General features: G+C 41.3%; 1 protein-coding gene across 7 annotated transcripts in view; it reads left to right on the forward strand.

Annotated features, from left to right (window-relative positions):
* Positions 1-17,021, forward strand: part of HECTD4 (HECT domain E3 ubiquitin protein ligase 4) — a 178,521-nt gene that overhangs the window by 61,343 nt on the left and 100,157 nt on the right. For all 7 annotated transcript variants that reach the window (XM_078060946.1, XM_078060947.1, XM_078060950.1 and 4 more), the window contains exons 8-9: positions 12,789-12,981; positions 16,213-16,371. In XM_078060946.1, the coding sequence (XP_077917072.1) occupies positions 12,789-12,981; positions 16,213-16,371 (352 nt within the window). The remainder of the gene's footprint in view (positions 1-12,788; positions 12,982-16,212; positions 16,372-17,021) is intronic.

Raw genomic sequence — 17,021 nt, forward strand, 5'->3', positions numbered from 1 at the left:
ACATGTGTTCATAATTGTCAGAAAAGCTTGTTGTTGTTGTTTTTAACAGACTTCCCAGCTGGCTAAATGATCTAGGTCTTTATCCTAGGTATAATGGGAAAACATTAAAGAAATTTCCCTTTCTCTGATATGCTTGTTATGTTAAAAGAAAAAACTATCAAAGAAATACATGAACATGGACCAAAGCTTCAGGTAGCACATCCAGGCTCCTCATGAAAAGTGAGAGCCCCTCACCCTGGTCGCTGGCTGCTCCTCGTAGGCGCTCACTTTCATGGTTTCCACTTTTCCTTCTTCTGGTGGTTTCCTTCATTTCTCTAATCAAAAAACTTATATTGCTGTTTTTTGATTTATACTCCGTATATTTCGTGTTATTTTTCTCCTTGCGATAGACAAGGATTTGGTCTAATTCCTACTCTTTTCTTCTTCCTCATAATGCATTTATTTTATTTTTAATTCCTCTTTTGGTTATCTTTGTAACTTGCAATGAAACCTGTATTTCTTGTTCCTCAGCTCTAGGCTGCATCTCTTATTCCTCTTCTTTAGGAGATGGGGTAGTGTCCCTTCCTGTCTCTCAGTGTGGGGCAAGCCTAGACTTGAAGTGCATGTATGTTTAGGGGAAAACCAAGAGGAAGAGAGATGAGTCACCCCTACCAACCTGAGAGAGTCTTGGGAATTGGAGGCATGAGGTGTGGTGTAGAGCCATGGTGAGAGGTGTAGAGGCTGAAAGTTACTAATAGAACTGTCCTCCCCTTTGCTGATGTACACATTTGTACTCAGATACTGGCTGCCTGAGTGAAAGACTGGACTTTATTTTCTGGAGAAACTGAATGACTCTGGAAAAAAGATTTCTGTGTATGGACATTGGGGTTCATTTAAGTAAAAGGCTTGCTGCCCCTAGTGAATCACCCACAAGAAGTGAGGTCTTCCGGTAAGCAAGCCTCAACCATGTGCACAGCATTCCTGATTAGTGCTGAACTGTTTAAAAAAAGAGCAGATACCAAAAAACAAAACAATAGAAAACAAAAAGACCCACAACCCAGAAACAAAACAAAAAAACCCCAACCCAACAAAACCCCAAACTTTGGAGAGGTATGTGCGGAGGGAAGGAGGAATAGATTATAAGTATTTTGCCAACATTTTTTAATTATTGAAGCCAGGTGATGGGTGCATGGGGGAGCTCGTTATTATTCTTTTGTATACATTTAAAAAGTACCATATTAAAAATTTTTTTTAAAAAAGACAACCAAGGATCTCTAGACCAATGAGGAAATCCTCCAATATGAAAATTAAAAATCAGAAAAACAGCCAATAGCAGTAGAATAAAACTTTGTAAACACTAACTATATGAGCTCTGAGAAGATCTTGCATTCATACAACAACACAGGAGGTCATGAGAAAAGATTAGAGAATGAGCAAGAGCTCCTGGAAATTAAGACTATGGTTGTCAACATTGAAAAAATGGTTAAAGATAAGAAATCTCCCAGAAAGTAGGACAGAGTAGAATAAAGAACAGTAAATATGAGAGAAGAAATTTAAAAAAAAAAAAATGTAAGGAGCAATCTATCTAAAGTCATAGTAATAGGATTTCCAAAAAGAGAACAGAAAACAAAGAGGATGGCATGATCAAAGCACGAATATAAGAGAAACAGACTAAAGGACCCTGGTGTCTAGATTAACTGGTATCTGACACAGCGAACGAAAAATGCCCACACGGTGGCACATCATCCTGAAATTTCAGATGATCAGGAGTAAAGAGAAGGTTCTGAAGTTTCTAGAGATAAAATCCTTTACAAACGAGGAATAAGGAAAGCCCCATCCTATTCAGTAGCATTAATGGATACACAAACAGAGTAGTGCTGTCAGAATTCTGAGGGAAACTGATTTCCAGCCCAGAAGTTAGTCATCCAAAGGGTCCATCAAGTGTAAAGACAACAAAGATATTTTTAGACATACAGTCATACAATCAAAAGCCCATACCTGCCCTGGAGGAAATAGAACAACTAAAATAGCCTCTATCAGTGGCATGAAATGAAAAGTTGGGGCTGAAGGAACCTGTGTTAGATTACAAGAACAACCTTTGAATCATTTTTGGAGTCTGAATCAAACCATTAAACGTTTTAGTGACAGTTTGGAATTTGAATATAAAATGAATATTAAATGAAACCAAGGGATTATTTTTATTTATTTATTAAGATTTTATTTATTTGAGAGAGAGCATGAGAGGGGGGAGGGTCAGAGGGAGAAGCAGACTCCCCGCCGAGCAGGGAGCCCGATGCAGGACTCGATCCCGGGACTCCAGGATCATGACCTGAGCCGAAGGCAGTCGCTTAAGCAACTGAGCCACCCAGGCGCCCCCAAGGGATTATTTTTAATTTCTTTTTAAAGTATGTGAATTGTGGTTCTATAAGAATGTCCACATTTTTAGAGATGTGTAGTGAAGTATTCAGAAGTGAAATTACATGTCAGATCTGCTTTAAAAAATTATTTTTAAATATATATTTAAGATTTTATTTATTCATTTGAGAGAGAGTATAAGCAGGGGGAGAGGCAGAGGCAGAGGGAGAAGCAGCCTCCCCGCTGAGCAAGGAGCCCGACGTGGAGCTCGATCCCAGGACCTGGAGATCATGACTTGAGCTGAAGGCAGATGCTCAACCATCTGAGCCACTCAGGCACCCCCTGGGATATGCTTTAAAACGCTTGAGCAAAAAAAGTGATAGGTCAAACCGGTGTAGCAATATCTGGGTTATAGTTGAATCTGGAAGGAAGTTCATTAGACTATTCTCTATTTTTATATGTTTGAAATTTTTCATCAAATAAATTAAGCATCACTAGCCACTAGTTTAGCAGCTTCTAAAATGCTGACTTGGGAAGCTAAACACAGATCTCTGGCTTATTGCTTCTGGTACGTCTGGAATGGAACACTGTACAGCCATTAAAAAGTATGAGGCAGATCTGCATAGACCAAGTAGATTAATTGCCGAGTTACATTTAGTACAAAAAGCTAGGTTCAGAATACTGTATTCACTACCTGTTGTGTAATAAAAGTTGGGGTGGGGTGGCGGTTCTTTCTGCAGTTGTTGTCCTCCATTAACAGCTTTCCTTTCAACAGTTCATTCACCACCGCATGCAAATACATTAGAGGAGATCCTGTCCTGTAGGGAAAGAAAAACAACAACTCCCTTGACCCATACCCACCTCCACTCTCCTATCTTTGGCTTCCCTTTATAGCACTACTTTTTTTTTTTTTTTTTTTAATTTTTTTATTGTTCTGTTAATCCCCATACATTACATCATTAGTTTTAGGTATAGTGTTCCATGATTCATTGTTTGTGCATAACACCCAGTGCTCCATGCAGAACGTGCCCTCCTCAATACCCATCACCAGGCTAACCCATCCTCCCAACCCCCTCCCCTCTAGATCCCTCAGTTTGTTTTTCAGAGTCCATCATCTCTCATGGTTCTTCTCCCCCTCCGATTTCCCCCCCTTCATTCTTCCCCTCCTGCTACATTCTTCTTCTTCTTTTTTTCTTTCTTAACATATATTGCATTATTTGTTTCAGAGGTACAGATCTGAGATTCAACAGTCTTGCACAATTCACAGCTATAGCACTACTTTTGAAAGAGTTTATTCTTACTGTTTTTATGTCCTTTCCTTCCATTCTGTCTTGAGCCTGCTCCAGTCAGTCTTATATCCTCACCCCTCGCCACCAGAACAGCTAGCTCTTCATGTCTGCCAGGGACTTGCACCTGACTGAGTTCAAGGTCAACTTCCTTGTCTTTTTACTTGACCTTTTAGCAGTATTTAATGTGGCTTATCATGCCCCCATTTTGAAACTGTTTCACTTGGCTTGTGGGACCTCCCATAGGACTTCTGCCACTGGTTGTTCCTGCTCAGGCCCATCTTCCCTACCTCTCAACAATTACGTGCTTCCGGACCGTATTTCCAGGATGCTTTCCGTCACTGTCTGCTCTTACTACCCTGGCTGGTCTCCTACTGTCATGTAGCTTTAAACACCTCCAGGTACTGATGGTGCTCGAATCTGCTCGCCAGAACCTGTCCCCAGAGCTCTGGCTGCGTATCGACGTGGGTGTGATTTGTATGTGCACAGGGTATGAGACTTTTCCAGTTGGAAGTCTCATCATCACTGCAAGCTAAATGTGCCCCCAGCCATACTCTTGATTTTACCCCAGAGCTTCTCTTCCTGGAAGCTGTCCCTTCTCAGTTGATGACGTCTGTGTCCTTCTAGTGCTGGCCAGAGACCTTTAGTGTTATTTTTACTTTTTAAAGATTTTATTTGAGAGAGCATGAGTATGGGGAGGGGCAGAGGGAAAAGCAGACTCCCTGGTGAGCACAGAGTCCAACTGACTGACCGTGGGACTCAATCCCAGGACCCCCAGGATCATGACCTGGGCCAAAGTCAGATGCTTAACCAGCTGAGCCACACAGGTGCTCAAGACCTTTAGTGTTACTCTTGAATCCTTTCTTCCCCCTCCCAAATTCCGTGTCTAGTCAGCAAATGCTGCCTGCTCCACCTCCAAGGTGGGCCCCCTCTTCACCTCCTATAGTCTGCACCTGCAGCTCTCCGTCTCACACACTGCTCTAGCCACAGCCGGCCTCCTTGCTCACCTGCACACACACCTTGGGGCTGTCGTGCTGGGCTGACCTCTCCCAGATAACCATGTGACTTGTTTTCACTTTTTTTAGGTCTCTGCTCCAATAAGCACCTTATTAAAAAGACCTTTCTTACCATTCTATAGAAAACATTTTATATGTGGGGCACCTGGGTGGCTCAGTTGGTTAAGTGATTCATGATTTTAGCTCAAGTCATGATCTCTGGGTCATGAGATCAAGCCCCACGCTAGACTCTGCACGCAGGGTGCTGAGTTTGCCTGAGATCCTCTCCCCTTCTCCCTCTGCCCTTCCCCGCCACCCCTTGATTTCTGCCCCCCCCACACACACTCTCACACTCACTCATGCATGCACTTGCTCTCTCTAAATAAAATAGAAATTATGAAATTTACATGAAATTAAATCCCATCCCTTTTACCCTGCTTTATTTTTCTTTATAACTCATTACTATCCATTTATTTGCTTATCTGTTGACTGTCTGCTTGGCCTAGAATGTCAGCTCCAGGAGGACAGGGATTTGGGTCTCTTTTGTTGGCTGTTGTGTCCCCAGCACCTGGAATAATGCTTGGCACACAGTAGATATTTATAAAATATTCGTTGGATGAATGGAAGCATCAGAAATTGGTTGCCTCAGGGCACCTGGGTGGCTCAGTTGGTTAAACATCTGACTTCCCCATCGGTCATGATCCTGGGGGTCCTGGGATTGAGTCCCATGTCGGTTTCCCCACTCTCCTTCTCCCTCTCCCTCTGCCCCTTCCCTGTTCATGCTCTCTCTCTCTCTCAAAATCTTAAAAAAAAAAAAAAAGTTGCCTGTAGCAAGGCTTGCTTTCTGTCATCTTTTTGTTTTAAAAGTTTAAAAATGGGCTTAAAAATTTTAAGTAAATTTTTAGTAATCTTTATGTCAGTGTGGGGCTTGAACCCCTGACCCCAAGATCAAAAGTCGCATGCTCCAGGGATGCCTGGGTGGCTCAGTTGGTTAAGCGTCTGCCTTCGGCTCAGGTCATGATCTCAGGGTCCTGGGATCGAGTCCCGCATTGGGCTCCCTGCTGAGTTGGGAGTCTGTTTCTCCCTCTCCTGCTGCTGCTCACCCTGCTTGTGCTCTCTCTGACAAATAAAAAAATCTTAAAAAACAAAAAAAGTTGCATGCTCCACTGACTGAGCCAGCCAGGTGCCCCTCAAGTAAATTTTTATAAAAAGGAGAACTTGGTTAATAGCACTGAATTCTGTTGAGAAGTCAAGACTGAAGCTGGAAGAGGTTGTTGAATGGAGAATATGGAGGCCATGGGTAGTAGCCTTAGTAAGAGAAGTTGTGGGGACTGGGAGGGGTGAAGGAAGGTGGAGTTGGTCGAGTGTGGTGAAGAGGGTAAGATGAGAAGAAGAGCGAGTGTGGTGAAGAGGGTAAGATGAGAAGAAGAGCGAGTGTGGTGAAGAGGGTAAGATGAGAAGAAGAGCAATTCTCTCCAGAGGTTTGTCATGAACAAAAGGAGAGAAAGGAGAGGGAGGTAGTGGAGTAGACTGTGGGGATGTTGAAGTATTTTTAACTTTGTTTTTAAAATTTATCTTATTTTTAAAAATTTTTTAAAGATTTTATTTGACAGAGAGACAGCGAGAGAGGGAACACAAGCAGGGGGAGAGGGAGAAGCAGGCTTCCTGCTGAGCAGAGAGCCTGATGTGGGGCTTGATCCCAGGACCCTGGGATCATGACCTGAGCTGAAGGCAGTTGCTTAATGACTGAGCCACCTAGGCACCCTGTTTTTAAAATTTTAAATTATTGAACAGATAATAAAGTCATCTTCAAAACTGACAAATTACAGGTCTTAGCCATAGCCCTCTGATGAACTGCCCTGGCCAAACCAGACAAAAAACCTTATCTATAAGATGAGGGCTTTCAAGTAGATGATTCAAAGGGTTCTATCCCTGAAATTCTCCACTCCTCCAGCTTTACTGAAGTATTGCTGACAAATACGTTTTTAAGGTGATGATTGGACGTATGTGTATATTGTGAAATGATTGCCATAATCAATTTCGTTAATATCCGTCACCTATGTTTACCACATTCGTGTCTGCATGTATGGTCACATTTAAGATATGCTCTTAGTACCTTTTAAGTACACATTGAGATTAGCTATAGTCACCATGCTAGACATTAGATCCCCAGAGCTTACTCATTTTCTAACTGAGAGTTTGTACTCTTTGACCGACATCCCCCATCTCTCTAATCCCACAGCCTTTTGCAACCACAGTTTTTTCTGTTTCTGTGAGTTTGACTTTTTTTTATCTTCCAAAGTGAGATCATACAGTATTTGTCTTTCTCAGTCTGATTTATTCACTTAGTATAATACTCTCAAGGCTCATCCATGTTTTGTTTTGTTTTTTTTTAAAGATTTTATTTATTTATTTATTGACAGTGAGAGAGAGACAGCGTGAGAGGGAACACAAGCAGGGGGAGTGGGAGAGGGAGAAGCAGGCTTCTGGCTGAGCAGGGAGCCTGACGCAGGACTCGATCCCAGGACCCTGGGATCATGACCTGAGCTGAAAGCAGTTGCTTAACCAACTGAGCCACCCAGGCGCCCAGGGCCCATCCATGTTGTCCCAAGTGGCAGAGTTTCCTTTTTTAAAAGGCTGAATACTAAAATTCTTTACTTTTCTGATTCATGAAAAATTTTGGTTTCTAAATATAAATATTTGCTACTTAGATGTGGCTAATGATAGTTATTGGAAAGAATTAGGTTTACTATGAATTATGGTTTCACCCAGATACTTGGAAGTACTGATAAATTTCTCTCCAGATTTAGTGATGGTTACATTGTTTTGAATACTTTTTAATAATCTATTTACATAGTTATAAAAATTCAAAAGATACAAAAGTCTCTCACCTACCTGCCTCCTAATTCATTTTCTTCCCTCCCCAGGGGCAAATAATGTTAACACTTTCTTCTGTATTCTTCCTAAAATGAACATGTACAAATACACATGTACAGTTTTTTCCTTTTCTGTTTTTACACAAATAGTAATTTGTTATACCTTTTTTTAAAAGTAAGCTCTGTGCCAGCATGGGCCTTGAACTCAAGACCCTGAGATCAAAAGTCGCATGCCCTACCAGCTGAGCCAGCCAGCCACCGCCTCCCTTTAAAAAAAAAAAAAAACTCTGTGACCATGTGGGGCTTGAACTGACAACCCCGAGGTCAAGAGTCACATGTTATACACATTGTGTACCTCATGCAAATGAGTAGTGGTGGTGATGGGTAAGGTCAGATAGGTAGCTGGGGCCATTTCATGTAGGGCCTTGCAAGGTATTTGGATTTTATTCCAGGGGACATGGGGAGCTCTTAGAGCGTTTTAAGCAGAATCTGGTTTTAATAGTTCATGGCAGCTTTTGGGTCAAGAATAAAGCAAGATTTAAAGATTCTTAAAGAGACTAAATAGCTATAGAAGAGACCATATGTTAGTTTTACAATCAGGAAAGAAATTAAACATATATATTTTTTGAGAGAGCGTGAGCGCAGGGTTGGGGGGAGGGAGAGCGAGAATCTCAAGCAGAGTCCATGCCCAGCACGGAGCCCCACATGGGACTTGATCTCACAACCCTACGTGACCCGAGCTGAAATCAAGAGTTGGGCACTTGATTGACTGAGCCACCCATGCTCCCCCCCCAGAAATTAAATATTAAAAAACTATTTTTGGCACCTCAAATACCATCAGCTTCTTCCGTTGTCATTTCTTATGAAAAATCAGCTGAGTTTGATCTACAAAATAGGTGTATTGGTACTTAGGATTGAGGGAAAACTAAAGGATTGAAGGCTGGCTAAAATGAATAGGTAATCAGAGCAGGATCTAACTGGCTGTGCTGGTCTCTCCAAATGATTTCTGATTAACTCAGAATGGAGTAGAGAAGTAATCATTATATAAGGTCGACTTTAGGCATATAATTAGGAGTACAACGTAAAGGGAATGTAGAGAATACCCTGTCTGACTAACTATTAATATGAAACAATCTCTGAGTCTGGGGGTATTTCAGTTATCTTCTCAACAAACGATCTCAAAACTAAGTGACTCCAAGCAGTAATGACTTAGAGGTTGGTGGGGCTCAGTTGTGTGGCAGTTCTTCTCTGTGTGGTGAAGCTGAGGTCACCCCTGCAGCTTCATTCAGCTTGGAGCTTGATTGGGGCTGTAATAGTCAAGACCGCCTCTCATTCTCTGGCTTTTCAAGAGCACAAGTGCTCCTTAAGGCTCTGCTTGCATCATGCTTTCTGATGGCCAAGGCCAGAGTCCGTGTGTGAGGGAACTAAACGAGGGCATGACTTCAGGATGCATCATTCCCTGGGGCCACCAGTGTGATAGCCTGCCACTTGGAGTCACAGGCTTTTGAAATTTTAAGACACTTAGACTCTGGCCTTTAAGACTGCAGTATAACGGAATCTTCTATAACTCCTTTTTTACATTTTCAGTGCATAGTTTTTACATCTTCTGTTTTGTTCTGAGGTCTTCCTGCCTATACATACTCTCTATAAACTGCTATTCTTTAGATAGATTCAGTGATCATCTTATTGCTATTTTGTCCTCTTTATGTCCCTTCTTAAACATATGGTCAGCATAGTAATGGACACTCTATGTCCCTTCTCTTTTCCCCACAGGTTTATTATTTCCTTTAAATTATGATCTGGATGACTGAGATGCCCTCCATTCATCAGTATTAATCCAGTACCTACTACGTCTCTTTGTCTGGGTAGCAGGGTAACAGGCCTTTGTTTTAAAGGAGCTCACATTAGGGTAGGGAGTTAGTAAGAACAAAACCATTTCAGCTAGCGGTAAATAAAAGAGGCGAGAAAATAAAACAGGATGATGTGATAGTGAGTGGGGCGGAGGTGGGGAGCTACTTTAGTTCACCCGACAGATCCGGTCTTTCTAAGGAAGGACATTGGAGCTGAGACCTGAATGATAAGCAGCCATCCATCCTGACGGATAGGGTGACCAACCATCCCAGTTTACCTGGGGCTGAGATTTCTCCGGTCATGGGACTCTTGGTGCTACAACCAGGACAGGCCTGGGCAAACTGGAATAGTTGTTTAATCCAGGAAGAGGGAACAGCAAGTCACAAGGCCTGGAGTTAGGAGGAAGCTTGGCATTTTGGAGGTGTGACAGAAGGCCAGCGCGGCCTCACACATAGAAGGGGTGAACAGAAGCCGGCGAGGCTGGGAAGTCCATGGAGGATGGACCGTGTGGGCCTTAACAGTAGTTTGGGTTTAAGTGTCTTGGAAAGCCACTGCAGGGTTCTGAGACCAGAGGGACATGGTTTTGTTTATGTTAGTGAATGATCATTGGCTGGTGTGCAGAGAGGAGAGCATGAGGCTGTCAGGGTAGCAACGGGAGGCCAGTTAACAGGCTGGTTCAGTGCTCAGGCTTAAGAGGATGGTGTCCTGTGCCGGGAGGCAGCCAGGAGGGAAGCTTCTTGGCACTACTAACTCGCTGCTGCTTACTCCTCTTAGGCTCTTTCCCTCCTTTCTAGATCAGTCGCTTTTCCATCCTGAAGAGCTTCTCTGCCAAGTAGAGGTTCCCAGATTTACCACTCTGTGCACCAAACCGCAGCCCTCTTAGCTTCTCCACCCTCCCCAGCCCCCACCCCATGCTGTATCAGCTGCTTGGTGTTTTCACAGTACTTGAACACAATGGCATAGTTTTTTTTAAGGTCTCCATTGATTGTTCTCATGGGGCTGGATTGGGTAATGCTTTGAATGCCGAGCTTAGAGTGGTTGATTTTTATCTTGGATGCCTTTGAAGGGTTCTTCCTAGAGTTGTGGGACATAAATAGAGCTATGCTTGGTAAAGGTTGCTCTAGCCTGAGGGTGGGGGAGGGAGAACGATGTGGATGTGTTACATTTTAGGCGATAGTAGGCTATTCGAGAGGAAATGCCGGGGAGTGGGAGGCAGTCAGAGAGGGTGGGACTGGATCTCAGTAGCAAGGATGGGTCTGTTTATAGGAACGTGGGAGTCACACCATGAAGAGGTGGGATTAGATTCAAGTGAGGACGCTGGTTTGTTTATTCAGCAAGGCATCAAGTATTTATTGCTGTCCCTTGAGTGCTGAGGATGTTATGGTGAATGAGGCAGGCAGAGTCCCTGTTCTCGGGGAGCTGGCATTCCTTCTGGGTGGGGGAGGTAGAAGAGCAAACAGTAAATGAATTAATGAATAAGATAACTTGAGAGAACAGTAAGCGCTGTTTGGGTAACAGAACAGGGTGATGTGCTCTGGCTTGGGGAGGGGTGGAGGAGATTCTTCTTTAGATTGGTAGTCAGGAAGGTCTCTTTGAGAAGGTGATATTCTACCTGAGACCTGAATGATCGGAAAGAGCCAGCCATGGGAAGATCTACGGACAGATTGTTCCAGGCAGAGGTCTTAGACACCAGAGGCTGGGTCTAATCCTAGGCAAGCTTCTGTTTAAGTAAGTGGAGATGTGGAACCAAAAAATATGAGAGCAAGGAGGACAGGGACTGTGTTGGTTCTGCTCTCTAGCAGAGTACCTTACACGGAAGTAAGGGTTCGTATTAAAAAGACATAAACCAGGATTGTGTTCTACCAAAACTGAGGAAAGAGAACCCCTAGAAGGCTGGCAGCCATGGCAGAGCCCATATGGAAGATAAGGAAGAGGTAGATGGTTTTGGTTTCAGGTTATGCGTAGACCATCAAGGACGTCCACTTGTTAGAAGGGGTGGAGTTAAGTGCCTCTAACGGGGGAAGAAATAGGGGCAAGGAAATAGAAATAGCATTTTTGGACTCCCCAAGAAATCCTTTCTCTTCTCACTTGTGAATGTGTCATAAAAGTCTCCCCAACTATGTGCAGCCCTCTCTGGGACCTTTCCTGGCTGCGCTGCTGAATTTGCTTGCTTTTTCTTCTTCTCTGTTACCAACCTTTCACATTGGACTCCTTTGCTTTTTATTTGCTTCTGTTAAGCCTTGCCTCTCTGCACTCGTATTCCCTCTTGTCTCTGTACCTCACAGCAGCAGGCCAGTCCCACTTGCCTTTGCTGGTGGCACCAGTTTCTGAGGCTCTAGCCAGATCCAGGAGCTTGGGTCTAGGAGGGGGCAGGGAGATGCAGAAGCTGCATGAAACGTAATTTGAGACATTTCACCAGCGAATGGAAGTGGAGAAAAGGGAGGGTGCTTCAGTGGGCCACCAAAGTCTTGTTGAAGGTCTGTGTATACTTGAAACCAGCAAGAAGGAAGACATAAGGGAGACTGACGGTAACGGGGCAGAAGGGAGTTAATTAAGGGAGCAGTTAGGAGGCAGAAGCGGAAGAGTTAACCTTAAACTGCAGGACGTAGATGCACTTCTTCCTCTGAATTAAGAGGAAAGGAAGGATAAATGAGGCTGAATACAAAGATACTTGAGTTGGAGGAGAAAGGAGTGGGAGCAGCTTCCAGTAAGAGGTCTGGATCTTTTTAGCAAGAAAGACCTGCTAGGTGCTCTGCTTAAAGTCAAGCTCGAAATTGAAGGAATTTTGGAATCCCCACTGCAGAGATTCTGCTGGGGAATCAAGTGTTGAAGGAAGAACTGCCGAGCACCAGCAAGGATCCAGCTGATGTTGGCATGTATTTTTAGCAGACAAAGTCTGCCTTTCTCCAGGATTGCTGTTCCAGTGCCCAAGCAGCTGGGGCTAATGTTAACTGCTGTCAATACAGAATTTGGATTTTAGCCACTAATTATATTTCAAGAAGACATTATCTTCCTAGTTGTACTTAATAGTAAATCAAAAATGGATTGATTTGTTTTCCTCTCATCTTACTTGTACCTGTCAGAAGCTTGTAATTAGTGAGAGCTGCCTGTGGAATTCAATATAAGGAATTTTAATCAACAGCCTTTTGTAGAACCTATTAAACTTGGCTCGCTAAAAGAAATAAAAATTAAAAAATAAAAAAACTTGGCTCGCTGCTTTTAGAATCTATGCTGTTAGGAAAAATGAAAGCTCAAACTTGCCTTTCTTTTGTTCTCAGTAGTTTCTGCAGAACACTTAAGTTTTGAGGTGTACATCTACTCAGGTGCAGTTTTTGGAAATGCTTTTAAGCAACCAGATCACAATGATACAATTTTTGACTAGAAATCTGCTGACTTGGTAGAAACCAGTATCACTGAAGGACGACCTGTTTTTCTTTAAATGCTAGGTTGAAAATGGTGTATTTGTAGCCAATCCACTTCAGGAACGCACAATTCTAATGAGAAAAGAGGGCGAATCTGCAAAAAGCATTAATGAGATGCTTCTGAGCAGACTTTCCCGCTACAGAGCTTCCCCGTCCGCCACGCTGGCCGCCCTCACTGGCTCTACGATCTCCAACACCCTGAAAGAGGACCAAGCAGGTATGCCGCCCTTTGCTCACTCTATCGGTTTACCTTGTGTACTCCGTTCAGCTACGTATATATTTTTTAAGACTTTCTTTTTTGGAGCAGTTTTAGGTTCATAGCAAAATTGAGAGGAAGGGAGAGAAATTTCCCATAAACCTCCTGCCCCCGACGCATGCACAGCCCTCCCCATTATCCAGAGGTGGTACATTTGTTGCAACTGGTGAACCTACATTAACATAACATTATCACCCGAAGTCCGGAGTTTACTCTTGGTGGTGTGCACTCTGTGGGTTTGGACAAATCCATGATGACAGGTCTTCATCATTATGGTATCGTACGGAGTAGTTTTACTGCCCTAGAAATCCTTCGTGTTCTAGCTATTTATCCCTCCTTCCCCCAATCCCTGGCCACCACTGATCTTTTTATTGTCCTCCTAGTGTTGCCTCTTCCAGAATGCCCTATAGTTGGGAATCATTTGTAGCCTTTTCAGATTGGCTTCTCTCACTTAGTAATCTGCATTTAAGTTTCCTCCATGTCTGTTCATGGCTTGATACATTCAGTTTGTGGTTAGTGAGACCTGCCTCTGGAATTTGGGCAGTACTTTTTTTTTTTTTAAGTTTATTTATTTTTAGTAATCTCTACACCCAATGTGGGGCTTGAACGCACAACTCCAAGACCAAGAGCGCGTGCTCCTCTGACTGAGCCAGGCAGGCGCCCCTCAGGCAGTACTTTTTATTGAGTGCTTATGGTTTGCCATACAAAGCACGTGCCTTTATGCATAGTTCACCTTTTTATCTCCTTCTGGTCATCCATTTTTTTTTTTTTTTTAATTCCAAACCAATACATGTTGGCTATAGACATGAACTGGCATGAATCTATAATAATTCAAAACAGCTCTGTCTTTAACTGTAAATACCGTATCATTATTGTTAATGTAAATTGATTTCGTGTTTAGCATATGCTTCATAAATGTAAAAAATTCATGTTTAGCATTGTCTTCACTAAATACAATCTTGGCCAAGCAAATGAGAGGCAAACCTTCCACAACGGAGGTTGCTTTTTCTAGAATTTATCATTTAGTATTTGCACTTTAATATTTTAAAATAGATAATGCATTTACAGAGTTTGAAAGTAGAAACAATGTAAAAAAGTACTCTCACATCTTGGCATATGATTCATTTTGCCCCCACACTGCCTCCTATAGGTAATTATATTTATTAGTTTTTATTTAACCTTACAGAATTTCTTTATGCAAACACAATTAAAGATAAATTTATGTGTTCTTATTTTCCTTCTTTTTTAAATAAAAGGTAGCCTACCAAACATGCTGTTCTGTCCTTTGAAAGCAAGAGTTCTCAACTGAGATAAACCCTTAAGAGGCTCATGAACATACTCCCCAAAGCTTTATACATCTTAAGTGTATCCATCCTGATTTTCACCAAACTTTCAAGGCCACCTATGACCAAAAAAAGGTTAAGAACCATTATTCTTGATGAGTTTGCAGATTACACCAACTATGTGACTGTATAACAAATCATGAACTGTAGTAAAAGATAAGGCTAGAAAATATGCCATATAGAAAAATGCATCTGAATTAATAGATGTTTAACGAATTTAATGCAGTTTTATGCTTTAATCCTTTCATATACTGAAAGGTTGGGAAGAGAAAATATTTGTGATTAATTAATATCAAAATATTTATTAGTTCATATTAGAACTTAAGGATAGAATTTTATTTTTATGGGTCTCTATCAAATATAAGTGAGGAAATTATTAATAATTGTGCTAACTTGGGTATATGGATAATTTGAATGGTAGAAATACTTTGTAGAGGATGGTCCTTTTACGAAAATAAACAGCTTCCTGACAAGCTGAAGGCTTGATCTGGGTTTATCCCTTGGGAGAAAACTAAATCCTACCCTGAACAATAGAAGTACTAAAGGAATCTTTGTTGGAGAAGGAAATATGGGTGAAATCAGAGAGAGAGCTCAAAAGGCAAGGGTATATTTAGAACTCTGTGAAAACTGATATTGTATTCGAAACATGTGAGCTCATACTTTTATATACATTCTCTGCACATTCAGTAACATGATGTTGCTACATAAAAATTCACCAGTTATTAGACTAAGTGACTTTTGACGATTCAGCGTTCAAAGGGTCTAGAATGTTTTCCGGGATAAATTAATACCTGTTACCATGTTAATATGATGTCTATTAAAACATCTTGTTGAAAATGTCATGCTCACAAAGTTGCTAATTTTCCAGTCATTGCCCCTTTTGGGTTTCTTACCTGTGGAAATGTATGCCCCTGAATTTATGTCCTGAATGAGGAATATACTTGTTGAGGATGTGGAGTTTTAAATGGAGCTGTTTAGAAGCACAGGCATTCAAAACAAATATCAGACAGATTAGGTTTCACTTTTCTCATTTTTCTAATCTAAACCATCTAAAGACAATTTTACATCTATCTGGGCAGTTCTGTTTTATACCCTGACAGCTTCCTAGGTAAAGCATTCCGACTGACTTTCTGTTGCCATTATCAATCCTCACTAGAGTAATATGTAGGAAATCCTTAATTTTGCATTTTCAGATCTGCCAGTGAGGAAGAGAGATTAGAGTGCATCTCATACCTCTTGATTAGAAATAATAATTATTTAATGATAGTTTATGTCACTGACCCTAAATATATGTATTATATATTTTATATAAATTATATATATTATAAATATATAACATAAGGGGTTATCATAAATCATGCAGGTGTAAAATTATTCTGTTATATTGTGAAAGCTTTTGTTTTCATTAATTAGTTATAGGTTGAAATTTCTGGCTGATTTTGTGTTCAGAGCTGTTTGTAATGAATGTAATAAGCCAAACCTGTTAAGAATTTATTCTGTATAAAATGAAAAGATGCCTGTTGGAGTGCAGTTTTGGGAAACACAAACTGAGGATTCTTCTTTCATTCTGAAATCTAGTCCATGTGAGGATTCACTCTTTTGAGAGAAGTTTTGAGATATAAAGGAATATTGAGTATTGGGAACATCTTTAAGAAATGTTCAGCTCATGAAATGGGGGGCTTGGGGCCAGGCTACTTATTTCTCCTTAGTTTACCAATTCTTGCTGTATTTTCTGAATCTGGGCATATCCTTGTTTGAATAGGGGCCCCTTCACTATACTGTAATCTGTTTTGGCAATCAAATTAATCTGGTGTCAAATACTTATCACCATTTTCATCCCTTTCACCAGCAAATACTAGCTGTGGGCTACCTCTGAAAATGCTTCGGAAGACGCCCATCTATACCTGTGGCACGTACTTGGTGATGCTGGTCCCGCCTCCAGGGGGATCAGGCAGCTCTGCCACTCGTTCTCTTTTTGGTGGAACAAGTGGTTTGTCGTCTCTAAAAAGTAAGTGTATTTTATTTGTAGCACTTTGCCCAATTTGTTTCTAACTTTGCGATTTAAGGCTTTTCTATTAATGATGTTAAACTTCCTCTGTTAAAGTTGTTTGCAGTAGCTCGTTGAAAACAACAAAACTTAGCAATATATTTATAGGTTAGAAGGAATTAAAACTATAATTTTTGTAGATAATATAGTAGTACACTTCTGAAAACCATCATCCTGTAAAAATTACTAGAAATAATGAGTTCAAGACAATTTTAGGAAATAAAATACTCTATTGCCACATTATTTACTGATGACACAGCAAGAGTTCGACCCACTATGAATAGAATTCCAGAGCTATTAAATAAGTATGTGAAATGCCTCCATTTTAGGACACATAAAATGTGAAGCCAAAAAGGTCTAATTTGGAAATAAATGCTGTTAATTAAGTATACATATGTTTTTATAAAAGAGGGAGACATAGTAATTAAAGCATTGTGATTTTGGCTTCAGAGTAGACAAATAATTAAATGGAATAAAACGCAGAGTCAAAATCAAGAGTCAAAAAAATGTTTCAGGGCATCTGGCTGGCTCAGTTGGTAGTGTGTGTGACTCTTGGGGTTGTGAGTTCGAGCCCCACATTGGGTGTAGAGATTACTTAAAATCTTAAAAAA

Source organism: Halichoerus grypus, chromosome 13, assembly GCF_964656455.1.
Source record: "Halichoerus grypus chromosome 13, mHalGry1.hap1.1, whole genome shotgun sequence".
Classification (NCBI taxonomy): domain Eukaryota; kingdom Metazoa; phylum Chordata; class Mammalia; order Carnivora; family Phocidae; genus Halichoerus; species Halichoerus grypus.